At 60.5% G+C, this 25491-nt stretch overlaps 2 protein-coding genes across 13 annotated transcripts; both read right to left on the bottom strand.

Moving 5' to 3' along the window:
- Positions 1-568: 568 nt before the first annotated feature.
- On the bottom strand, positions 569-5780 carry APH1A (aph-1 homolog A, gamma-secretase subunit). Its single transcript, XM_074166339.1, has 7 exons — positions 5578-5780; positions 4441-4611; positions 2925-2998; positions 2643-2765; positions 2178-2305; positions 1787-1910; positions 569-1531 (listed from the first exon to the last, which is right to left on the bottom strand). Exons 1-7 carry the CDS (start codon positions 5688-5690, stop codon positions 1494-1496), a joined length of 771 nt encoding a protein of 256 aa, XP_074022440.1. The 5' UTR covers positions 5691-5780; the 3' UTR covers positions 569-1493.
- Positions 5781-10283: 4503 nt separating this feature from the next.
- On the bottom strand, positions 10284-24187 carry LOC141476888 (tropomyosin beta chain). Of its 12 annotated transcripts, none has more exons than XM_074165770.1 (9): positions 23942-24187; positions 22906-23031; positions 16408-16541; positions 15247-15364; positions 15054-15124; positions 14729-14804; positions 14008-14070; positions 13608-13677; positions 10284-10588 (listed from the first exon to the last, which is right to left on the bottom strand). In XM_074165770.1, exons 1-9 carry the CDS (start codon positions 24053-24055, stop codon positions 10506-10508), a joined length of 855 nt encoding a protein of 284 aa, XP_074021871.1. In that variant the 5' UTR covers positions 24056-24187; the 3' UTR covers positions 10284-10505. The 12 variants fall into 12 exon arrangements, with proteins under 12 accessions (XP_074021871.1, XP_074021875.1, XP_074021872.1 ...); XM_074165771.1 differs by lacking the exon at positions 14729-14804 and adding an exon at positions 14203-14278 and having other exon boundaries at positions 10290-10588; positions 23942-24055; XM_074165773.1 differs by lacking the exons at positions 10284-10588; positions 14729-14804 and adding exons at positions 11664-11743; positions 14203-14278 and having other exon boundaries at positions 23942-24055.
- Between the last annotated feature and the right edge of the window lie 1304 nt (positions 24188-25491).

Below are 25491 nucleotides of genomic sequence, written 5' to 3'. Positions count from 1 at the left end.
CAGGAAAGGTCATTGGTGGAGTAGGACCCACAGTGAAGAGGCGCATGTGGGGACCTTTTCCCGACTGGCAGAGACAGCATCAGCCTCTGTGCCCTGGGCAGAGCTCCAGAGCAAGCAGCCCAGGGCTCCTTGCACAGCCCAGCCCTGCCCTCCATCGCTCTAGGACTTCTTCCTCCTCTTATTTGTGCAAAGCATTAGAAAAACATTGCTGTGGCTTAGTAGGGCTGGAGAAAGGCAGAACTGAAGGTGGCAGAGCCACTGCTTCCTTGCTGGCCAGTTCCCACCCAGCTCCCCTCCAGCTCTACCGTAGCTGGAGTGGTCCCCGATCTGTGGCTGCCTCCCACCTTTTCTGGTGAGCCCTGGGAGCTCTACAGCCACACCAAAACCAAGAGAAATGGGCCAGGTCCCAGAAAGGGGAAGAACCTGCAGGTCTCCAGCTCTCAGCAGCCTCCACCCCAAAGCAGCCAAACTAGAGCCCAGCCCCTCTTAGCACGGACAGAGCAGGAGCAAGACCTCCAGGCAATGCAGGTCTGCAACTGCTAGATCAGTCACACCAGCACAAGCCACGGCCACCACTGCTGCAGGGTGCTTGCACCTTCCCCATGAGGGCAGCACCGCTGGCCACACACAGCCCCACTTGTCTGTGGTGCTTCTTTTTATTGGTATAAAAGCCCATTATGGATAAAACTGCCTTCTCAGCCCTGAGCCCGATGGCAGTTTCTCCCTCCCAGCCCTGTGGCACAGCATCAGGGCTGGTGCCCGCCTGAAAATCCCCATCCAAGTGCAGAAGAGGTCAATGGTCCACTGGAATGGCCCCTTGAACCCCCTCCCTGAGATGTGCCGGTACCAGCTGCGGGGTTGCATCTCCTCCTGAGACCTCCACCACCCTCCATGTCCGCTGGGCCCTTTGGGTACCATCTTTTACCCATCCTCCTCCTGTCCTGGGTGCTGTAAGGCCCCTCAGGTAGCCCCAGCACCATCCTCCCTGTGCCAGGATTCCGGCTCACTGTGGCTACCGCAGTCCAGCTCCGGGGCTGCAGCTCCCAGGGCAGCGAGGCTGGGCAAAAGGCAGAAAAAGCAGCACCACAGCGGTCAGTGCTTTGCAAAGCTGTTTCCTCCACCCTTCGTTGAGGAGGTGATGCAGGCCCCCCTGGCACCGGCACAGGGAACAGCACATGTTCTGCGGCGGGGGGAGAAGCAATGGGTTTCTTTGGGCTCAGGCCTCCAGCAGTCCAAGGTAGCATCCTTCCCAGGCTGGGGCCCACTCACAGTGGGGCCAGCAAAACTGGGTCCCCCAAAACCGAGCTGTTCTGCAGGGACTCCTAAAAAGGTGTCAGAGCAAGCCAGCCCCAGCCACACCAGTCAGCCAGCTGCCACTGGCCAGGGTGCCCCAGTCCAGGAGAAAAGATATTGCAGAGAAGGTGACGGCTGCTCTTGCCGCCAGGATAGAGGGGAGGGCAGGGGTGGCCGGGGACAGGAACATCCCTCGGGGCTCAAGATCCTGGCTGGGGGCTGGCTCCGCTCCGTAGACCTGCAGGAACCAAGAGGAAAGGGGGTCAGTTTTCACCAGACTCCTTACGTACTTTCACCAGACTCCTCCACTTCCCCCAGGAGAGGCAACAACCCAACCATGGCCCCAAAACCAAGCTTCTCTTTCAGTCTGGCAGCCAAGGGGATGATGCCCTTGTTCCAGCCCCGGTGACACCCTCTCCCTATCCCTGTACCAGTCCTGGTACCCAAAGGGACCCATAGAGTCCCCCCATCCCCTTTATGGAGCAGGACTTACAGAGCAGGAAACGCCGCAGGTTCTGAGCAGATCCCCCCGAGAGTAGGTAAGCCCAGGTGGCGGCAGCAGCCATCAGCAGGTAAGAGGGTACCAGGCTGCCCACGTACAGGGGGTTGCAAAACGTCTGGGGAGAGAGGCAGGAGAAGGGAGGAGTGAGTGGGCAGGAGAGGACAGGGATAAACGGGTGGCAGTGTCACCACCTTGACAAGCGGAGTGGGACAGGGGACACCAGTCCCAGGATTCGTTTTGTGAAGGGCCAGCTGCAAGTCCCCCAAACCCACCCGCTTCACTAGTGCCAAAGGCTGCTTCCCCCCCTGCACGGCCACCAGCAGGCACAATGGCCATCCCCAAATACAAGTCCCAGCACAGAGGTCCTCTCCCAGCTACTCACCGACCCCGAAACAGCGAGGTGCATGACCACGACCGCCGCAATCTCCCACCAGCGCCGGTGCTCGCAGCCATGGAAGAAGAGGATCCCCCAGAAGGTGTGAAGGAAAATCAGCACCATGGTCATAAAAGCTGCGAGGAGTGGCAGAAGGGTGTCACCAGGGAGTCACCCATCCTGGCCCAGCCTGCAGGCTGAGGGAAGGATGAAGAGGAGCTGGGAAAGGGAAGTAGGGGCACTGCTGGGCTGGACTGGGAGGCACTGGGTATGGGGGCACTGAGAGGGATGGGGGAGAGGAGAAGAGAGGATCACAGGGGATGGAGAGAAGGGTTTGGCACAGAGATAAGTGGCAGGGGACTGTAGAGGGCTCAGATACATACGAGGAGCAATTCAGGGGGCTGTGCCCAGTCGCCCAGGTCTGCTGCCTCTGTGTTGGGGCAGAGACATGGGTGAAGGATGCTGGTTGCTCACCTGAGGTCAGGAAGTAGAGTTGTGAATCCCCATGGATGCCCACAGTGCCGGGCCCTAACGAGTCTGCCAGGAGATTGATCATGGAGAAAGCGCCGCTCATGAGCCCGAAGCCCACACCAGCCACTGCAGGGATAGGGACACTGTCAGGTCCTGAGCCATCCAGGCTCCTCCTTAACCAGCTTCGGTGTGAGAAACCTCCCTTCCCACCAGTTTCATGCCCAGCCCTGCCCGGGTTTGCCCCTGGCCCCACAGTTGGGGTGCCCCGCTCTGCACAGCACTCACCATATGCCATTTGCTGGATGGAAATAGGGGAGCAGCCGTCCTCGCTGAGGGCCACCAGCCCCTCGATGGCCTTCCTGTGGGGCGAGAGCATGCTGGAGCTCAGCACAGCCCAGCCACATCCTGAGGCAGGGTGCAGCCCCAGGATGGAGTGGGCGGGAGCCGGGGTCTCACTCTGCACCGTCCCACCCTCCTAACCTTCCCATCACAAACCACAACACCCACCATGGAACACAACTGCCCTGAACCCCCAGACAAAGCAGGAATGTGAAAGCCACATAGGAGTATTTTTCACAGGTGGATGTGAGTGCCAGCAAGCCCCATGGAGAAGGTCTGGGCTGAACGGGACATTGGGTGCAAAGCAAGCAGCACCTCCACACGGAAAACAGTCCCAGCGACAGTGTGGGAGGTGCATGCCAGGAGGGCATACCTGATCTCTGCATTTACACTCTTAGAAGATGTTGAAAAAAAATGCAGGGAAGAGCTCAAAGAGCTAGAAAAATTCTTTTGGGGAAGAAACTGGGAGAGGTGGGCTTCATAATTCTTATCAGCTAGAGGTGCGGCAGGTGAGGAGGATGCCAGGCGGCTCCTCAGCCCAGGGAGGGCAGCAGCGCTTGCAGCCGGAGATCTCCAGGGGGAAGGAACTGCAGTGGTTTGTGTTAGAGGCCACTCCGTGGAGCTCTGCTACCCTCTGCCTGCTGCAGGGAGCTGTGTGAGCACCCACCCCCACCCCGGCCTTCCCCCAGCCCCTTGCTGGGAAGGCTGCAGAGTAGGAGGGGTGCCAATCCCAGCATCGGCTTCCCTTGTCTGCCTGCCCAGCCCCAGTCTGTCCATCCGTCTGTCCATCCGCCCATCTGAACACAGTATGGGGTGTAGCGCATGATCACCCAGTCAGGCGGCACAAGCACCCCTGCTCCGGGCCAGTGGCGGCAGCAGCGAGGCCCAGAGCTGCTGAGAGACTTTGCCCTGGGCTGGCCAGGGCACTGAGCATGGGGCCAGTGGTGACATGCCCCCCCACGGAGACCCCAAACCACCTTCAGGCTGCCCCTACTGATACAAAACCGTTCCTGAGAAAGGAACAAGGCTTGACAGGAAGCCAGGGCAGATCCCTAACCCTTCAGTCTGACACACAGCAAAGCAGGCATTTCCCAGTGCCTGGCGTCCCCCTTGAGCTGTGGGAGCACTGTCAGTGCCAGTCACTGGGGCAGAAAGGATGTCACGTGTCCTTCAGCAGCCCAAACCCACAGCCTACCTATCCCAAATCCAGGGAGACGCTACCAGCCACCTCAGCCCCAGGTCCTCCAGACCTTAGGGCTGCTCTGCTCCACCACCTGAGACCCACTCAAGGTCAACCTACTAACACAGGTACCACCCCTGCACTCCCAGTGAGGACCAAGGTAGATTGGTGACACATTTGGCATCCCCCCCCCAGCCCAGGAGCTCCCAGATGAAAGCCAGCAGCCACCACAGCAGGGAGGACCATCCGGCATCACCGGAGCAGGGTGGGAGATGCCCTTACCTGAGGAGCTTGTAGTAGAGGAATCGGAAGGCCTCCTGCAGCAGCACAGAAAACATCACCCCAAATATCAAAAGCCCCTTCTGCAACGGCTCATCCCGGGGGTCGCTGGCTTTAACCGCGATAAACCAGATGAGGGAGGAGAGCAGCAGCGACACCAGCCAGAAGAAAGCCCTGCAAGAGAGAGCAAGCGCCTGCTGGCACCGGTGCTGGGCTGGGACCAGTGCCGCTACTGGTGCCGGTGCCATGCCTGTGCCCACCAGCACCACGCCTGTACCCCTCTGTGTTGGTACTGGCACTGGCAGCTGTGCCCCGGCCTTGCCCACTCTCTTACCAGTACCAGAGCTGTTCTGGTACCAGTGCTGGGCAGGTGGTGCCCGTACTGGTATCGCTGCTGTGCCTGCACTCCTCCTCTGCAGAACTGGCACCAGTGCCCCCCTTGTGCCTGCACCAGTACCGGTGCCAGGCTCACACCCATGCTGGTACCAGTTCCAGCACCAGTACTGGTAATCCTGTTATGACCACAACTGCCAGTATGACTATCGGTGTCCCTAATGTGCCCATGACTGCACCAGTAAGAGAAACAATATTCGTGCCCCTGTCAGGCAACAGCACCAGTATGAGTCCTGGTACTGGTGCCTGTGTTGTACCCCCAATGGCACCAGTACTGGTCCCCACATTGTGCCTCTGCCAGTACAAGTCACATCCCTGTCACACCCATGCTGGTACCAGCGCCCACATCATTCCCATGCTGGTACCGGTACCAGCACTGGTACTGGCGTCCCTGCCATGCCCATACTGATACCAGCACCCACACTGGTACCAGGGCCCCAGTCATGCCGATACTGGTAGCAGTACCGGCACTGGTAGCAACACCCTTGTCACAGCCATACTGGCACCAGTACCGGCACTGGTACCAGCACGCATGTTACACCCATACCGGTACCAGTACCGGCACTGGTACCAGCACCCCCGCACGGCCATACCGGTACCAGTACCGGCACTGGTACCAGCACCCCCGCACGGCCATACTGGTGCTGCCACACCAGTACCGATAGGAGTACCAGTGCCCCTGTCACGCCCACACCAGTACCCACTGTGCCCCACACCCCTCGGTGCCGGTGCCGGTGCGGGACTGACCCGGCGATGAGGATGATGATGCGCAGTGGGTCGCGAGCGATGGTGAAGAGGAAGAGGCCGAGCGCCGGCCCGAAGGCGATGAAGGTGCACCCGAAGAAGACGGCGAGCGTCATGGCGGCGGGACGGGGACGCGGGACGGGGACGGGACCCGGCAGCTCGGCCCGGCCCGGCCCCGCTCCGCTCTCCCTTCCTCCCTCCCCCGCCCTTCCGGGACCGACCAACGTCACGCGCCGACTGCGCGCGCCGCCGCTGCCGGAAGCGGCGCGCTGGGGTGGGGCCGGAGGGGCGGGGCCTGAGGCGAGGAGGGGCGGAGCTAAGGGCTGTCATGGCGGGGCGGGGCGGGGCTAAGGTGGGGGCCTGGGTCAGTCACCGGAGGGGGAGCGGGGTTTGTCGAGGGCGGGCAGGGACTGAACCCCGGGGCTCGGACCTGTCACGGGGTGGGCTCCGGGTCTGTCATGGCCGGGCACAGTCTGCAGTGGGGGCCTCAGGCCTGTCATGGTGGGGCACAGCCTGCACTGGGGCCTAGGGCCTGTCACAGGGCAGGCCCTGGGCCTGTCATGGCAGGGCACAGCCGGCGCTGGGGGGCTCGGGCTTGTCATGGGGGGACTTGGGCCTGTGATGGGGCACTACTAGCACTGGGGGGACATGGCCTGCACCAGGGGGTGGAAGGGTACCGCCTGTCACCGAGGTTAACTTGGTCCTGACATGGGTGGGCATGGCCTGCACTGGGGGGCTCAGACCTGTTGCAGGGGGGGACCTGGCCCTGTCATGGTGGGGCATGGCCTGTATTGGGGAGCTGAGGCCTGTCACAGTGGGGACATGGTCCTGTAGCAGGGGCACAGCCAGCACTGGGAGGGGGTGTGGCCTGTGCCGGGGTGGGGAAGGGGAGGCATACAGCCTGTCACCAAGGGTAACTTGGTCTGGTTGTGGGTGGGTACAGCCTGCACCAGGAGGACACAGCCTGCATGGGATGGGATCTGGTCCTGACATGGAGGGACATGGCCCATACCATGAGGACATGGCCTGTACCCAGGGGAGCTTGGCCCTGTTACCAGTGCCCTCAGTAAGGGGCAGCTGTGTTCCCCCCCAAGACCTGGACCAGCCAAGGGTGCTGAGGGTTGGGTGAAGTGTGCTGGCTGTCCCCAAGGGTCCCTAGCTGCCTGTAATCCCATCATAGGCCTGCCTCACTGCACACTCTGGTACTGCTTCCAGATCCCCTGCGGCACCTGGGCATGAGGGATAGGGTCCCCGCACTCTTGCGCTGCCTGCTCTGCGGTCACAGCTCAGGCAGTGCAGCTCCAGTGTGGGGTGCGGTACCAAGGGCTGCATACCAGGTGTATGTAACTTGTACAGAAATGAGACAGTACTGAGTGGTTATGGCCATTTGCATTTTCCTCCAGCTGCCTCTGTTGGGATTGACAAATTAGTAATAGCGATTTGGAGATGGAGTGCTTTGTGCAGCCCTTGGCTTTAGGCAGCCTGACCTGTTCTGAAATCACCCAGAGCGCTGTGAAACCTCAGCAAGGTGGCTTTTCCCACCCTCACCCAAACATATGGGGCTGTAAATGCAGGGAGGGACTGGGGTGGCGGTGGTCTGTGTCCAACTCATCAAAATGTCTCTGCAGTGCTCTTTGTGTCATCCTTCCCCTCCAGCACGTAGTTCAAGGGTATTGAATAGGAAGGAGTCAAGGAAGGAGTCAAGGAGTCAAGCTCCTTCCAGGAGCAAGGAAGTCATCGTGCCTCTGTACTCGGCACTGGTGAGGCCTCACCTTGAGTACTGTGTTCAGTTTTGGGCCCCTCACTACAGGAAAGACATTGAAGTGCTGGAGCGTGTCCAGAGGAGAGCCACCAAGCTGGTGAGGGGTCTGGAGAACAAGTCCTATGAGGAGAGGCTGAGGGAACTGGGCATGTTTAGTTTGGAGAAGAGGAGGCTGAGGAGAGACCTCATTGCCCTCTACAACTACCTGAAAGGAAACTGTAGAGAGGCGGGGGTTGGCCTCTTCTCCCAAGGGAATAATGACAGGACCAGAGGAAATGGTATGAAGCTGTGGCAAGGGAGGATTAGATTAGATATTAGGAAGAATTACTTTACTGAAAGAGTGGTCAAGCACTGGAACAGCCTGCCCAGGGAGGTGGTGGAGTCACCATCCCTGGAGGTATTTAAGAAATGTGTAGACGTGGCTCTTCAGGGCATGCTCTAGTGCCCGGGATTGTGGTTTGTGGTGGGGTGTTGTGTGTGAGGTTGTGGGTGTGGGGTTTAGTTGGTGGGTGCTTTTTTTTTTTTTTTTTTTTTGGGGGGGGGTGTTGTTGTTTGTTTGGTTTTGTGTGTTGTGTTTTTTTGTTTGTTTGTGGGTTTTTTTTTTTTTTTTAATGTGGTTGGACTCGATGATCTCAAGGGTCCCTTCCAACCACTAAGATTCTGTGATTCTGTGATTCTGTGAGTCAGAGATCAGATGAGGCACCAGAGTGATGAGAAAACTGGAGAAGAGAGCAGAGGTGAGAGGCTACCAGAGGCTAATGTAGTGGTTTATCAGGGGGGTGGCAGCCCACAACAGGAGTCCTCAGCATAAGAAGGACATGGACCTGTTGAATGGGTCCAGAGTAGGGCCATGAAGATGATCAGAGGGCTGGAGCACCTCTTCTATGAGGACAGGCTGAGAGAGTCGGGATTGTTCAGCCTGGAGAAGAGAAGGCTCCAGGGAGACCGTATAGCAGCTTTCTGGTGTCTGAAGGGGACCTACAAGAAAGCTGGAGAGGGACTTCCTAGTGATATGCCCCACAACAGGGCTGAAAGCTCTTCAGGGAGATCTTCAGTCTGTCAGGCCAAGATAAACAAATCCAAAGGTTGAAATGCAATGGGAAAGGTGCAGTGGGAGGGACGGAGGAGGGGACAGGCACTGTGGTCCTATGCGTGGGTCTGAGTGATGCATGTGGGGAGATGTGCCTCCAGGTTGATCTCCCCTGCCAGCAGCTCCACAGTGCCCTGGCCTCCCAGAGCTTCTCCCGGCCTGCATCTTTCTGCAGTGCTGTGGGGGGAAGGAGATGGATGGGAGGATGGAGAAAAATGCGAAGCTTTGCTGAACCATGAAAGATAGGTTCGTTCATGTCTCTGGGGCAGAGCATCACCTGGGAACAGCAGCTCCTGCCAAACCACAGGAAGTTCAGAGGGACACCCCTTGCGGTGGGGTGTAAACAGTTAAGTCAAATGGACTAGTCCAAACCAGGAGGCAGCAGCAAGCTAATGGGGAAAAACACTGGGTGTGAAAGGGCTCTTTGTCCCAGCAGGAAGGCCAAGGGTGCCCAGAGGCTGGGCACTGGGGACGCGCCCTGATAGGAGCGCAGGGCTGGCTTCTTTGCAGTGCGGGGTGCAGGCTTCTCGAGAAGAGGTGGTTTTAGACTCTTATTCCTTTTGCAGCCACACAAGCCCCTGCCTGGAAGGTCCTTTGGCCAAAGAACGGAATGGCTCAGCTGATGTGCTGCAGAAAAGCAAGATGGACCCAAGGAGGAGCTCCAGTCCTTGTGCAGGGCCAGCTCGGCAGGCCAGGGCAGCTGTGCACCGTCCTTCCCGCCAGCACATCCAAGGTGGGACGCTATGGCTCAAGGTGGGTCTTGCACCCAGGGGGGACGACCAGAAACTGAGCACCCAATGCAAAGGGAACTGTTTCCCTGTAGGAGAAGATCTCAGAGCCATAAACCAGAGGTGCTGGGCCAGGGGGAGGGCAGGAGGCCGGTAGCACCTGGGCAGGAAAGAGATGCAATCTCACCACCCTCCTTTCCTGTACAAATAAAGAAAGTAGATAACGAAAGCTATCCCTGCCGGCTGCTCGCTGGGGCGATGGCCCGTCTCGGCAAGGGGTCAGTATGAATTATGTTTCCTGCAGCATGAGTCTGTGCTTTTAGAGCAATATCCGCTGGTAGAGCGGGACAGCAGGGCTCAGAGCCCATCGCGGAGGGGCCCGAAGTGGAGGGCAGGACTAGATCATGACTTTGGGCATCCCCAGGAAATCCAGCCCATTTTGATGACAGCAATGAGACACATCCTTCTGCTCTTTGTGTTGGAGAAAATACAGCAAGCCAGGAGCAAACTTCCTGAACACTTTGAGAAGTGGTTGCCTCCTGCATTAGTACTTGCTAGTTTATACAGCTGTCCCTTTATTTTCTGGAACATTGCATTCAGCAACTGGTAATAGAAAATGCAACTAGTACATGGGGTAAGCAGCTAACCCCAGACCTGGAGAAGACCCTGCTAACTTATTATGATAACATAACTAATGTGTGCATGCACGGTCACATGCATGTATGCATTCTTAGACAGCATCATGAACATGAACCAATGAAGAAGATGCCATTGAAAGGTCAAAGATCTTGTGGCTTCCCCAAGTGCCAGGCAGGTAACATGCTGGCTGTGGAAGGGCAGTGACATACGTCAATCACTGTGCACTTGAAGAGGATGGTCAGTTTGGACTCAGCTTGTGATGCGGAGGTTTCCTGTGCATCCCAAGGAAGTGATGGAGATGAGGGAACGCAGCCCAAACTGTGTGTGCTATTGCTCCCAGCCCCTTACAGCCACAGAAGACATCCTTAAGCCGGCCATACTTGCCGTGGACCCAAGTCCCTGCAGAGCCTCCTTGCACAAACTGGGCACAGAGATTCCCACCATATCTCCTAGAGCCTGCCCCTGCCCACAAGAACTACGCGCACCCATCCATCTTGTCAAACTGCTTTAATTTGGACATGAAGACAGGACAGAGCCAGTCAGGCTGTGCACAGACAAGATGCCCCTCAGCCATGGTGTAAGGCTGCAGGGCTTCCCTTCTCAATGGATGTGTGGATTTGGCCAAGATGCAGTTCAGCTGATGACGTCCTGAGCATGCCAGTGGGGTGCACGTGTAGGGTAGGGAAGAGGGATGGGGGCTCCCCAGGACAGCTCAGAGGTTGTTCAGCTCCAGCAAGGTCTGGTCCAGGACCTGGTGGATGCCCACGTTCTCCTCTTTGGCACTGGCCAGACTCTCTGTGAATACAAGAGACACCCAGCCACGCACACAGCCACAGCCACAAGTGCACCCAGGTGCAGCCGGACACACACACACCCCACACCAAGCACAGACACACGCACACAGATGGACATTTCAGTCACCTCCAGCCGAGCGGGGTGTCCCTGTGGAGCAGAGTCCATGCAAGCAACCCCATCACCAGCAGGGACAAGTCCAGCCACTCTGGGACCTGCCAGGGTGGCCAGGCCAGCCAGGCTTGTCACTGGGGGCAGGTTGTCCCCACTCTTCAGCCATTTCCATCCTCCCATTGTGCCCCGTTGCCCACAACCAGGCCTTCCGCAGTGCAGGTACTGCTGATGGGTACCATTCCCTGGCCAGCCACCAGCATGTCCTGTCCTGGGGCATCACCACCGTCTGGCTGTGGGCATATGCACAAACCCTTGGCCAGCGAAAAGACGAGAGTCAGTGCCTGCTGCTTGACCCAGTGGTGCTCCGTGAAGAAGAGGAGTGAGACAGCAGCCCATGAGTGCAGGCAGAGAGGACAGCAGAAAGAGAAGGAGCAGAGCTAACGAGGCTGCAGGGATGAGCTCTGCCAGGCAGCCCGCTGCCGAGGCAGCCTCCTCCAGTGGTTGCTTCTAAATGGCATCCTCCTTTCCTCTAGAGACAGGGATGGGACGAGAGCTCTGCCCACCCAGCCCCATCTCCCAGCACTCCCAGCTGGGTTCTTCCTTGTCCCCTGCCCCAAGTTTGGGGCAGTGGGTACTGCCGGGTCCCCAGCTCCTGGGACAAGGGGAGGAAGGCAGCAATACAAACCACTGCATCCCTCCCCAGGGCTGATGCCGGGACACAGGCATCCATGAGCATCCCAAGAGATCACAAAACCTCATTCCTCTCCCAAGAAAAAACTATCAGCTCCAGAGGGGTTCTGTGTCCCCCTGCAAGAAGGGCAGTTACCCCCAGGAGGATAAGCCAAGGCTCCACACCCCTCCTAGCCCTGGCAGGGAGTGGGCAGGGGCTACCAGCCCTGAGCCAGCCTGGCGGAAACTGGGCAGGGAGGCTGGGCTGGGGCTGGGGCTGGGAAATCTGGGCAGCTCAGTTGTTAAGTTCGGTAAGGATGACCCGCAGCTCATTAGTGAGAACACGGTTTCTCTCAGCCTCCTGCCGGGAGCGCTCTAGATAAAATGGAGACGTCAGTGCAGCAGAGGGAAGAGAGAGAGAGAGAAAGGCAAGTTAGTGAAAAGAGACAGCGTTACCCCAAGCCCTCACTGGAAATCCCGCAGCTGCCCAGCAGCAGTGGGGCCGAACTGGACTGGCAGGAGGAGACAACCGGTCCCGGGCCAGGGACGAGGCTGTGGTCCCTCAACTTGGGAACTAGGTTTTGGGGCGGGGTAGGATGCTGAGGAAGGAGGAGGAGGAGGAGAATGATCAGGGACCCATTTAGAGATCGCTGCTGAAGGGAAGGTAGGGTCAGTCCCTTCATCAAGGGAGGGTGATGCAGGAGAGATGCTGGGGCTGAGATCGCTGCTTGAGGGCAATGTCTGGGAGTGGGGAGGAGGAATGGACAGGACCAGGTCTAACCGTGCTATTTTAGGCTGAAAGAGTCATGGAGAAGACGGCAGGAGATGAGGAAAGCTGTGCACAAGAGCCAGGGGGTGGCAGGGGTTCATCCCCTGGGCCGAGGCACAAAGGGCCCCGTCCTGCTCAGCCAGGCAGCATGGGAGCCCCTCGGGGTTCAGCCGCAGCCATCCCGGGGGTCCCGCGGCTGCAAGCTGCCTGCGCCCACCTCCTGCCACCCCACTGCTGGTACCGGCATGAGACAGGCAGGAGATGAGGGACAGAGCGGCATAAAGAAAACAAAGGAGAAACCAAGGAAAGAAAATGCTTTATTGAGACCAACTCAGTAAACCCAGAGGGACAGAACATAAAAGAAAAAAGTCATGAAATGCAAACTGAAGAGCGATGTGCAAAGGACAGGAGGGAGGCAGGGATGAGGGAGGAGCCAGGGGTCTGGGGGCTGCCTGCCTGCCTGCCTGGGGAAGGGCTGCCTGCACAGCCAGACCCAACACTATCCCCTGGGCCTGAGCTTTGACGGTGGAAATGCCACTTCCCCTGTGCGGGTCCTGCCCACCCTGGGCCCAGAAAACAGCACGCGGGGGGCTTCGCTGGGGGGTGTGGGGGCCAGGTGGCCCCCCAGCATCGGGGCTGCAGAGTCCCCCGTGCTTGTGCTGCTGGGGAGCCGAGGAGGGAGCTGTTGGAGCAAAGGGCTCCTGGGCACAGACCTGTTCCCCACAGGGTAATGCTGGGGCAGGGACCTACAACCACTCGGGCACTGTCTGCCCAGCGTGTGAGGGTCCCAGAGGCTGCTCCCCTGCCCCATCAAACACCCCTAAGCTCCTATGCCTCGTCTTCCCCCAAAGAGGAGGGGCTGTAGGAACACCCCGGGCCGGCTCCTGTCCTAAAGGAGCCGATGGACAAGCACAGGCTAGGAAGGACAGAGGAGGACAGAGCAGGCAGGGAAAGCAGTGGGGCGGCCGGGCAGGCAAGCGGCCGAGCTGGGGAGGGGAGAGGCAGGTGGGGGGCAGTGGGGAGAGGTTGGGGGGGTGGTGGAAATGCAGTGCTGGTGGCCGGCGGGGCGCTCAGAGGGAAGTGATGTCGTTAAGTGCATTGTCCAGCTCCTCGCTGATGGCTTTGTACTTCATCTTCTGCGCATACACTTCATCTGGAGGCGGGGGGGGCGGGCAGGGGGCAGGTGGTGGAGCGAGAGAGAGTGGCTGTGAGCAGGGGGGGCCGAGGGCGGCAGGAGCGTGTGGGCACAGGCAGCGTGGATATGGTCCTATTTCCCACCCGAGGGCAGAGCCCAGACTCCAGCAGCTCTGCGCTGCTGTGCCAGATACCATGGCATCCAGCCTCCCCCTCCTTCCCAGGAACCATGCCCACCCCCTCACCCTGGCCAAGCCCTGTCTGGCCCCACCAGAGGCATGCCCTGGCAAGTGCTCCCCAGGAAAGAGGGACACGGGGCCAATGGGGACATTTTACCTTCTAGATCATCGATGGTTTTCTCCAGCTTCGCCACAGACCTCTCTGCAAACTCCGCCCGGGTCTCAGCCTGTGGGAGTAGAGCAGGGAGAGGGTGAGCTGCGGGCCACAGCAGGGACGGTGCAGGCTGCGCTGCTCCCCAGATCTGCCCTGACTGCATCTCTGATACCCTCCTCCATGAGCCCTCCCCTGGGAAAGGCAAAGGACAAGGGCCCCATGGACCCCCACACCCTAAACTAGAGCAGGCTGATGGGGGCACATCCCAGACCCAGGCACCTGCCATGCTGCAGGGCTTCAATTTGGGGAATGGTGAGAGAACACCCATGTAACAGGGTCAAAACCCACACGGGGTGGCAAACTCATGCCTGCAGCAATGCAGTGCCAGCCCCGCACCCCTTACCTCCTTCAGCTTTTCCCCTAGAAGCTTGATTTCCTCCTCATACTTGTCCTCCTTGGTGGAATACTGCAGAGACAGAGACAGGCATCCGTGAGCCCCATGGGATGCCACTGGCCATCCTTCCACCCCAGCAGGAGACCCCAACACCCCCAGACCCCACGCACTCTGCCCAGCTCCAGCAGCCCTGCTGGGTCCTACCTTGTCAGCCTGGGCCTCCAGGGACTTCAAGTTGTTGGTGACAATTTTCAGCTCTTCCTCTAGGTCACCACATTTACTACATCCCAAGCAGGGGCCGCCAGGAAGGAGAGCGGGGCCGGGGGGGCAGGAGAGAGTGGGGAGCAGAAAGAGCGGGCATGGGGAAGGAGGAAAGAAAGAGAGAGAACAAGTTGAGAGAGGAGAAAACTCAGTGCAGGTGGAAAAGGAGCAGAGCCGCTGCGTGCGGGAGCTGCCGGGACACATCCATTCATCCGTTCCCTGTGCCTCCTCGCACGGACGCCCCGTGCATTGCCACTGGCTGGGCTCTTGCCAGCCCCGCTGAGAAGGAGAGCAGGCACGGAGGGATGGAGGAGCGTGCCCAGCCTGCGCCCACTGGAGGAGGAGGTGAGGGGAGGTCGGTGGTGGAGGCAGCGGTGCAGAGAGGAGAGAGGTGGCTCGCATGGTTTGAGAGACAGCGACAGAGAGAGGGGGGGCTGCTGCGCGTCGCCCCGTGCCCCTGCCCCAGTACCTCTTCCTCTGAGGCAATGAGGGATTTGAGAGTCTGGTCCATGGTCCGGAGCTCTTCTTCCAACTGTCTCACTCGGCTGGGGTGGAAGAGGGGCACCCCGGCAAGGGGACAGCAGAGAACAGGGTCAAGGATGTGCTGCCAGCAGGTCGGCATTCCCTTGCCCCCAGCCTGTGAGCCCAGGGACCACCCCGATGGAAGACTGTGACGCTCCCAGGGAGGGACATCCCCATGCCCACACAGACATCCCTGTCCCCACAGCTGCCATAGACCTGGGGCAAAGGCTGCGTTGGACCCCTGTGTGCTGCCCACCAGGAGCCCTGCTCACCTCTCCGCCACCTCTGCCCTCTCCTCCGAGCGCTCCAGCTCTCCCTCAAGGACAACCAGCTTGCGGGCAACCTGTTGATGGCAGGAAGAAGCATGCATTTGCCCTGTTCTTGCCCCAGTTGGGGGCACAAGGCTGCAAGGAGGCGGCCCTGCATGCTGGTGGGGGGTCAGGACTGGGAGAAGGGGGCACACACCTCCTCGTATTTGCGGTCAGCCTCCTCCGCTATGTGCTTTGCCTCCTTCAGCTGCATTTCCTGGAGCTCCATCTTCTCCTCATCCTTCATGGCCCTGTTCTCGATGACCTTCATGCCTCTGAGGAAAGCCCAAGCCAGAAGATGTTACTGCTGTGGGTCAAGGTGGCACCTGCACCTTCTGCTTGCCTTCTGTACCCTAATCCTGCCATCCTTCAGCTCCAGAGACATGAAACGTTGCATGGGGATGCTGGCACTCACTGGCCACCCCATGCAGTCGGGTCACACCAGTGGTACCCCAAGGATGCTCCTGCTGGCCCCAAGGCTATGTTCCAGAGTGAGGAGACGTGGCTATGGTGCCCCTCAACCAGGCAGGTCCTGAACAGATCATTTGGAGGGAAAAAAGTGTGCAGCCCGGGATGAGCCAGCCACAACCTCCACAAAAGCAGCCTGATGGGCCAGCAAGCTTTGGGAAATGCTAGAAAACATCCGGTGGCAAAGCCTTCTTGTTCAGGGGTGATATTCACAAGCAGGGGTTAACCAAAACCCCATGGCAGGGACTCCTGCAGACTCTCCTCCTCTCACTCAGATGTTGTTGATCAAACTGGTCTTTGCCAATGGAGGGAAGAGCTCACATAACTGTCAGGAATGCTGTGACATGTCCGGGCACTCCCATACAACCTGAGTGCTCTCACCCATACGGTTCCTGCCCGGGAAACCTGCTTGCCATGAGGATGGGGCAACACAGTTTGCAGGACTGTTTTTTTGAATGAGGCTGTTCATTCTCAAAAGCTGACCTTAGTTCCCAGGCAGAGATGTCCCCTCCTGGGCTGCTGTTCAGCCCTTGAATGTAAGAAGCTGCTCTGGGGCAGAAAACAGGCTCCAAGCACCCTCTGGCTTGGTTACAGCCTGATATTTGTATAAGCACCACATCAAATTTTTCAGGATTTTATGGGTGCCCTAGAAGTTTCAAAGTCTTTTTAAGAACACCTGTATCTGGGGGACTTCTCTGCACTGTGGCTTTGCTCTCTGCCTTTGGGGTCTGCAGGAAAACCAGCGGAAACTTCATAAGGCCATTTCAGAGGGACCCCATGGTGAAACCAAGGGTACTGCCTGCAATCAATGGTGACCCGATGCCACCCCCGCTGTCCCTCCCCATCACACCTCTCGCTCTCATCAGCCGCCTTTTCAGCCTCCTCCAGCTTCTGCAGGGCGGTGGCCAGGCGCTCCTGGGCTCGGTCCAGCTCCTCCTCCACCAGCTGGATACGGCGGTTCAGAGAAGCGACTTCAGCCTCAGCCTGGGGGAGCAGAAACCCCTTGGTCAAATCATTTCTCATATATATATATATATGTATTAAAAGAAGCATTTTCAGTGGTTACTTCTACATTCACTGTCCACAACACCCCTTTGCACTGTGCAACAAGCCAGCACTTGCTGGAATGGGATGCCCAGCAACACATCCTCACCTTTCTATAGGGACAATGGGATTTTCTCCATCCCTAGTGCCCAGTTTGATGCTGGGTCCTCCTGGTCACACAACACCAGCCCGGCATGTGCAGCCCCTTCACCATGTCCTTGCACCTCCAGCTCCTGCCCCAGAGAGGGACAAGGTGTGTTCACCGGTGCAGGGTGGCCGTAGCAGCCGTGCCATCATGGGGATGGTATTTGGGGTTTGCAGAGCAGTGAGTAAAGAGGGAGGAATGCCCTGTGCAGCTTCGCTCCCGAAAAGGAGATTGGAGCCGCTTGTGGATTTCCTGTTTACGGAGGCGGCGGAGCGAGGCGGGAGCCTCTCCTGTGGGAACCCCCCCATCCCTGCGCAACAGGGCAGCCTGAAGCCAAGCACAGCCTCCCCCGAGACGATGCACAGCACAGTGCCAGGGGCAATGGAGCGAGTCGCCCTCAGCGGGCTGGTGCCTGGCCAAGCTGTGGCCGCCGGGGCCCATGGGACCGGGGCCCCCTGCTTTCCCTGGCTCTCCTCACGCAGGGCCGGGAGCCGGGGCCGGCTGGGAGCAATGGCCCTGGCTCCCCGCCAGCCCCTTGACGCCTGGCCCCGTGCTCTTTCCATTTGGTAAAGGCCTCCTGCTCCAACGCCACCGCCAGGAATCGCTGCCTCAGCAGCTCCCGGCCCCGCTCCCCGCTGGGGCAGGGGAGCTGCGGGGAAGATGAGCTTCGGGTGCAAAGGGATGGGCAGCGATGAGACCTCACTGCAGGGAGCAGCCCTGTGCACTGAAGCACAGGGAAGCACGTACCAACCTGGGGGATAATGTCTCCTGCTTATTCACAGGCTGGAGCAGGCCTGGCCGGCTGCAGCGCCTGGCCTTGTGCTCCAGCGCTGGGAATGCCCCCGGGAGATGTTGGCCAAGCAGGGCGACCGTGGGAGCAGCGAGGGGCTGACACCCTGCTTGGCCCCACTGAGTGCCCGCAGTCCCCTGTGGTGATCCGACAGGGTGGGGACAGGCACAGCCATCACCTCTCTGAGCAGGGCAGCCTGGTGGCATGTCGGGAGGGCAGCCAGCCCCATGGCTGGCACAGCAGCCACCTCCACCCCGTGAACTCCCTCCTTCCGGACTCACCAAGAGCTTTTCCCCAGCCAAACTGCCCAGCAGAGAGCTGGGGCTGGCTCCCATGGGATGATGCTCTGCCTGTGGCATCTACCTCATCTCATCAGGAGATCTTTTTTTTTCCCAGGGAATCACCCCCAAAGTGGGTCAGAGCTGCCCGAATGGACACTTGGGAACATGAGCTCTCCAGAAGCGCCCAGTGACCGTGGAACCCGATCTGCGGCTGCAGGAAGGGGCCATTTCCTCCTCACACAGCCCGAGTGACAACAGCCCGGGTACCGCACCCAGCTCTGCCGCTCCTGATATGGTGAGGATGTTAAAGGAGTGGGCATCGGAAAAAGAAAGAAAAAAAACCACCACCAGCCCCAATAATAAAAAACGCTAAACCAGGAACAAGCTGCAGCCTGGAAATGCTGTCCCACTGCCACAGAATGGAAATTTTCACCAGTGGCAGTGCAAATGGGTGCCTTGTCCCTGCGAAGGGACACACTGGAGAGCCAAGGACCCTGTGGCAAAGCTGCTGGAAGCAAAACAAGAGCCTGGGCATGGGATTTTTAGCCGTGTTCACAGCCAGCCTCCGAGGGAGGGGATCCTTTCCCAGGATCTATCTGACCGACCCCCAGCAGAGCCAGGGCAGAGGTGGCCGCTGACCACTCCTCCATACCCTGATAGCTGGGGAAGCCCTGGGGAGCCCCCGCCGCACGGAGCATCCCTCGCAAGACCCAGGGAGGAGGCGGCAGCAGGAGGCAGCCCGGAGGAGGAGGAGGCAGGGACGCTGCCCGAAGCCCCCCGCCCCGGTGGCTCTGGCCAGCTGCCGCAGCACCGCGACGGCCCCCGGGGGCAGCCAGCCCCACTACCGGGGCGAGGGGCGAGGGGGAGCGGCCGGGGCTAGCCAAGTATGCCGGCGGCGGGTCTGCAGCCGGTGGGGCATCCCGGGCAGCTGCCGGGGAGCTCACCCACACCCCCCCACACACATCCCCCCGGCGGCCCTTACCCGCTCCCGGGCCTGCCGCTCGGCATCGGCCTCCCGCTGCAGGTGCTCGGCGCGCTCCTCCGCCTCGTCGGCCACCTGCTGCAGGCTCTGGATCTTCTTCTTGACAGCGTCGATGGAGCTGATGCCGGCCATGGCGGGAGGGCTGCCGGCGGGGAGGCCGAGCCGCCGAGCCCTTTGTGGGATCCGCCCGGCTCGGGCAGGAAGCGCTCAGGCAGCGGCCGCTCCCGCCGCCCGCCCTGCCTCCATCCCTTCCTGCTCCTCCTCCTCCTCCTCCTCCTCTTCCTCCCGCTGCCGCCGACCGGCCCGGGCCGCCGCTCCCTCCGGGCAGCGCGCACACACACAGACACCAACATACACACACCTCGGTACCCAGCCCCGGCAGGGGACATTCCCCCCATCAGCAGGAGTTCACAGTCCCCACCAACTCAAATAGGACGTAGGGTGCCCCCCCCGCACCCCGGGCGGGACGCATGGTCTTCCCCAAGCAGGGATCACTGTCCCTACCCCCCCTCAAAGCAAGACTTCTAGGCTGGGAACACCGTGCTCCCACCCTGGGCAGGGTGCCTGCCTGGTGCCCCCCCGCAGGCAGATCCACAGCCCTCATTGCCAGGGCACATGGTACCACCAGACAGGGTATGCAGTATGGGAACACAGTCCCCTCAAGGCAGGGCACATGGTGTCCCCCCAGGGAGTGGTACACAGTCCCACCAAAATCTCCCAGAGTGATGGAGAGGAGTGCTGGGAGTTCGTTTCTCTGGGGAGAAAGGGGGCTCAGGAAGTCTGGGAGTGCCAGAGCCTGGTCCCTGTGAGCCCCCATGGGCACAGGAGCGGTGTACCCATGGGTGCTCCCCAAGCTCTGCCCCTCACACTCCCTGCTGCAGAGCTGAAGGGGGTCATCGACTTTTGCCCCATAGGGGTCATAGGTAAGTCAATGAAAGGCATGAGGGACATGGGGCAGAGCTCCCTCCCAGTCATATCCCCAGGGGACATGGGGCTGGATCCCCAGGGCACAGCGAGGTCCCTAGTGGCCATCCTTCTCAGCCCCTTGGCATCTGCTCCCCCAAGTGAGGATCTGGCCAGCAGCCCCATAGGGACCCATAGGGCCAACAGAGCCCCCTGCAGTGCCAAGCTGCCATGGGGGCTCTGCCCCATGGAGAAGGCCGGTTCCCAGCTCCCAGATCTGCACCCTGGCCAGGGCACTTGCCCTGATCCATCAGGAGAGGCTAGTGCTGGTGACACTCAATCCTCCCTTAAGGAGCTCTGACAGCTCCCGGGCAGCCCTGGCTGCACTTCACACCTGCCTCCAGGGATGCCAGTTCCCAGGATGACCCCACTGGCTTCCCTCAGCTCCGGGGCCGGTGGTCCTGGGTGGTGGGCAACCTGGCCGCAGCGCAGTACAGCCCTGCATCGCCCTGCCAAACAGTGGCGGAAGAGGTGGCGCTGTGGGTCCCCTGGGAGCACATGGCCTCAGGGCTTGGCTTCAGTCCCAGCTGATCCTGCCCTGCTCCCAACACGACGCCTGGGTGCCAAGAGCGCTCCCAAGCTGGCACATGGGGCCCAGAGCAGAATCGGGGGGCTCTGACAGCAATGGGGCAGGGGTGAGCGGGTTGCAGGCTGGCAGGAGGCAGGTTGGGGGGCAAGTTGGGGGGCAGGCACCCCAGTCCAGCAGCAGCTGGGCTGGGTGCCTCCTGCTCTGGCCCCACCCAGGGATGCAGTCACTTCCCAGCAGAGTCCCGTTCCCTCCCACCAGCTCGGGGAATCGCCAAATAAGAGCAAAGTCTCGGCTGGGGAGAGCAACTGGGGCGGGAACTTGGGTGAAGCCTTCAGGATCATGGCCTGGGAACGTCGGAGTTTCCCTGGGCCCTGCTGGAGTGGCCAGGGACAGGTCACCAGCTGGGGACACAAGGGGCTGGAGGGGGCTGTTCCAGCTGCACTGTGCCCAGCAGCCCCTGCACACATCCTGCCACGGGCACTGCACACTGTCCCTCCTTGGGGGCAAGGGGGTGGTGGGGCCATGGTGGCCTAGCAGAGCTGCAGGGAAGGGGCCGCCAGTGATGTGGAGCTGCCGATCAGGGGTCAGGGCCACCATCTGACCCCCCTCCAAGTGCCTGGGGGAGTCGGATTTGCACCCCTTAGTGCAGTCCCTGCAGTCTTCATGCACTGCCACCCAGTGCCAGAGGCAGGGCAGTGCCAGAGCAGGGGGAGATTTATGCTTTTAAGGCATTTGTTCGCATTTTTGCGGAGAGCAGGAGCCTGCCTGGATTGCTGTGATGGGCCCTGACCTGGCCGAGGGACGGGGACACTCCATGCTCACAGGCACACGCTGTTTTGGCAGCCAAGGGGGGGCACTGGGGTCCGCAGGGAGGTGGGTGGACTCTACCCTGTGCTTCTTTCACTGGAGCTGGGAGCTGCACTGCCCGTCACCCCGTGGAGGAGGTGACACCAGTCTGGCACTTACTGCTGTCAGCACACTCAGGTCCCTGGCGCGGGGACCTGGTGGCTCCCAGAGCCCCGCACATGGCACAGCCTGTCCAGGCTTCAGCATGGACCCAAGGCCACCATGCTGATGACGGGCTCCCATCCCTGCCTGTGGCACCCTCACAGCCAGCCTGCTCTCCCTGATGCTGCTCCTTCACCATGCTCTCCCCTCCAACCATTCCCTGGAGGGGTCAGTGGCTCTGTTCCTCATATCTGCTGGGACGGGATCCTCCGTGCTGAAGCCTGCAGGCTGGCCAGGCTGTTGTGGACCACGAGTGGGGACAGGCACCCTCCCTGCCCAATATGGCATCGCACAGCCCACTGACAGCAGCAAACCACTCTGCACCCTATAGCCAACATCTGCCCAGCACCACCATTTGTCCCTTCCTCTGAGCCCCACACTAGGGACGTCCCGTCCATGCTCAGCCAGTCCCCACACTGAGTTTGCCCTGTCGTGCACCAGCATGGATCCAGTCAGACCAGTATGGACCTTGCTACACATGGCAGCCGCCCTGCCTGGCTCAATGTGCCTGACCCATGCCAGGACAAATGTGCCCTTCCAGAGGATTTTCGATGTCTTAAACTGCTTGGTTTAGTATCTAACTAAACAAGGGTAGGTCCACAGGGTCAGCAAACAACACCGGGCCACGCCAGGGACTTGTGCTGCCACTGCTCGTCCTTGTCTGCTCACCTCTGTCCTTGGCAGCCACCTCAGAGATTTGACGCATCTCCCCCATTTAGCTCCATAAACCAGCTGGGATTGGATTTTTTTATTCTCAATCCTAAAAAGCCAGGCTGTGCCCTGCTGGCCATGCTCCAGCCGGCTCCCCTTTAGCTTCTCCTCCAGTTTCCAGGGTTGGTTTTCATCAAAGAAGGACTGGCTATCAAAAGGAGGATTTATTTATAGGGTGTCAAATACCCTGTGTGGCACCGCAGGTCGTTATACCCCGTTCCCAAGCGGCTCCGTGGCCACACACAGCTGTTCCACCCTTCATCCTGGCCGGGCACAAGCCAATTTCAACACCTTCCTAACATCTCCCCGTCGGGATCCATTTCCCAGGAGACACATCAGTCACGGCACTAAATAAAACTCTTCCTGGCCTTCCCCTTCCTAGGACACAGGTTGGCACATTGGACCCCAAAATGACCGAGTCCCTCCCCATGCACCTTGAGCACCCTTCCTTGCAGCCAGCATGTGGCAGGTCACCACGAGCAAGAGCTTTTTCCATTTTTCTGCTCTTTTTCACTTTCCTGCCATAGTTTAGCAAGCGCCACAGAGTTTTTCCTACAAGCACTGTGGAGGCACCAGTGCCTGGGGACCAGTGATGCAACTGGGGACACTCGTCCCCGTTAGCTTTGGGGAGCCAGGCAGGTGGCTGCCCACAAAGCTCCAGTCAGGACCAGCCACCCGAGCGGTGCCCTCCTCAGAGGGCCTGGTCCCTGCACCGCAAAGAGGATCCGTCCCGTCCCTGCCCTGCATCTCAGCCTGGTTCAGTGTCAGCATCGCAGGAATGGGATCCTGACAATCTTCCCCAAGGACGCTTTCCATATAAGGCCCCCCTCTTCCTTCACCCCCCCGCGAGGTCCGGCGCCCGCACAGGGGAGGAGTTGCTGGCGCGCCTACGTACGTCTGTAGCTTTCTTCTCCGCCTGCTCCAGCTTCTCCTGGGCCTCCTTGACGGACTCAGAGTACTTCTCCACCTCATCCTCTGTGCCCTTCAGCTTCTTCTGCAGGCCCTGCTGTTCTTCCTCCAGCTGGGGAAGGGACAGAGGGCGGGGGTCAGGGGGGACGGCAGTGTCCACAATGCTGGGGGGACACGGCCATCCTCCTCCAGGGGAGACCCGGGCTCGAGGCACAGCAGGAGCACACAGACACACTCCCTGTCAACTTTGGGGTCACAGGTCCTTGGGGAGCCCCTGGTCTCCAAGGCTGGAGCACCCCCAGAATCCCTGAGCACAGTGGGAGTAAAGGGATGGTGGGCTCCCTCCCTGTGCAGGCGACCAGAGAGGTCCTGACCTAAGGGACCTGCTCTGGGGGGCGCTGAGGAGTTCCCCAGGGTGGGATTACATTGTCCCCAGGAGTCTCCCCGGCAGAGGGATAATGAGGTGGCGCCAAGGTGTCCCATGGAGATAAAGCATGTTTGAGGGGAATAGCGTGAGTGGTCAGGGGCAACAGGCTGGAGTGCGGGTCCCTGGGGACAGGCACCCAGCAGGGTGAGGTCCCCAGGAATTGGCACACAGCAGGGTGAGGTTCCTGGGGGAAGGGGACCCAATGGGATGAAATGTCAAGGGCTGGGCATCCTTAGAGCTGGGATCCACAGGCAGAACACCCAGTAGGGCAAGGTCCTCAGGGCAGGACAGCCATAGGCAGAGGTCCCCAGGCTGGACACACACAGTGTGGGGAAGTACCCAGGGCTGGACATCCCTATGGCGAAGGGTCCCCAGGCTGGACACCCAGTGGGACAGGGTCCCCGGTGGTGTACACCCTTAGGGCGAAGCGTCCCCAGGCTGGACACCCAGTGGGACAGGGTCCCTGTTGGTGGACACCCCTAGGGCGGAGGGTCCCCAGGCTGGACACCTAGCGGGACAGGGTTCACGGGGCTTAAGACCCTTAAGGCAGGGGTCCCCGGGCAATGCCGGGGGGGGCGGTCCGTGGGACACCCACCTGCTTGCAGCGGTCCTCCGCCTGCTTCTTGTCAGCCTCCGCCTGCTCTGCGCGGTCGATGGCGTTCTCCTTGTCCAGTTTCAGCATCTGCATCTTCTTCTTGATGGCTTCCATGGTGGCGGCGGGGCGCTGGGCGGCGGGGCGCTGGGCGGCAGCGGGGCACGGAGCACCGGGGGCGGCGGGAGCACCGGGGGCGGCGGGAGCACCGGCACTGCGCCCCCCGCCCCGTCGCGCCGCCTAAGAGCCGGGGAGGGGCCGCGCCGGGCGGGGGCCGCCCCGGCACCTCCCCCGCCGCCCGCCAGCACCTTTTAGGGACAGACTCGCCACCGGCCGCCGCACCGAGAGAGACGGGGGGGGCGGCACCCCCGGCTGGCACCGTCGCAGCCCCGGCGTCGGGCATCCACGGGGGCACCGGGCGAGGGACACCCCTATGGCACCACCGGCCGAGGGACAGCCCGGGGGCAGTGCTCGAGGGGCATCCCGGGGGGACCGGGCAAGGGATATCGTGGGGCAAGCCTCTAGGGACACGCCGGGGGCACTGGGTAAGGGACACCCTGGGGAACTGTTGACAGGGGCTCCCTGGGACACTGCTCTAGGGGTACCCTGGTGGCACTGGGTGAGGGATACCCTTGGGTGAGGGACATTCCGGGCCACTGTGAGGACACCCAGGACATCGCACTAGGGGTACCCCGGTGGCGCTGTGCTAGTGGCACTCTGGTTGCACTGCACTAGGGACCCTGCATTAGGGATACCCTGGTGGCTCTGGGTGAGGGGCACTGTGCTATGGGCACCCTAGGGTACTGCCTTAGGGATACCCTGGTGGCACTGGGCAAGGGAGACCCCAGTGACACTATGCTAAAGGTACCCTGGGGGCACTGGACTAGGGAAAGACGAGTGACACTGTGGTAGGGACACCCCAGGGGTATTGCATTAGGGGCAACCCACTGGCACCATGCTAGGGACACCCCAGAGCACTGCAGTAGGGGCATTTCTGTTGGCACTTCCCCAATGGCATTGGGCTGGAGGGGACCCCCTGCGGCCTCTCACCACCATGGGGAACATGCTGTGTCTGGCCCTGTGCTTGGGGGCTGCATGTACTGTCAGTCTGCTGTTACTGTGCCCCAGGAACGCCACCAGCCATCCACCCTCAGGGCCTGAGACCTGCCTCTGCTCCGGCCAGAGCTGTCCCCATGCTAGAAGACATTGCATGGCTGGCACTGACCCAGGCACATCCCATGCCCTGTCACTGCACCCTGCAGCCTGAGGGACCCTGCTTGCTGACACTGGGTTGGGGGCACCTCAAGGGCTGGCATGGCACTTGGGGACACCCATGGGCTGGCGCTGAATTCCTGGGGACACTCACAGTCTGTCGTTGCACTCAGGGATGCCCACGGGCTGTGGTTGCAGCTGGGGACACCCATATGCTGTGACCGCAATCGGGGACGTTACAGGCGGACACTGCAGACACCCACAGGCTGTCGTTGCACTCAAGAACACTCATGGGCTGTGACTGCACTTGGGTACACCATGGGCTGGCACCACCCACATGG

Source organism: Numenius arquata, chromosome Z (assembly GCF_964106895.1).
Source record: "Numenius arquata chromosome Z, bNumArq3.hap1.1, whole genome shotgun sequence".
NCBI lineage: Eukaryota > Metazoa > Chordata > Aves > Charadriiformes > Scolopacidae > Numenius > Numenius arquata.
This window is presented reverse-complemented; position numbering and strand designations above follow the sequence as displayed.

Coding starts and splice junctions, on each gene's coding strand:
- LOC141476888 (XM_074165770.1), bottom strand. CDS start 24,055: ATGGAAGCCATCAAGAAGAAGATGCAGATGCTGAAACTGGACAAGGAG. Junction 15,125..15,246: donor CTGACCGCAAATACGAGGAG/GTGTGTGCCCCC, acceptor TGCCATCAACAG/GTTGCCCGCAAGCTGGTTGT. Junction 14,805..15,053: donor AGGGCAGAGGTGGCGGAGAG/GTGAGCAGGGCT, acceptor CTTCCACCCCAG/CCGAGTGAGACAGTTGGAAG.
- APH1A (XM_074166339.1), bottom strand. CDS start 5,690: ATGACGCTCGCCGTCTTCTTCGGGTGCACCTTCATCGCCTTCGGGCCG. Junction 2,766..2,924: donor CATCCAGCAAATGGCATATG/GTGAGTGCTGTG, acceptor CTATCCCTGCAG/TGGCTGGTGTGGGCTTCGGG. Junction 1,532..1,786: donor CCTGCGGCGTTTCCTGCTCT/GTAAGTCCTGCT, acceptor TGGTTCCTGCAG/GTCTACGGAGCGGAGCCAGC.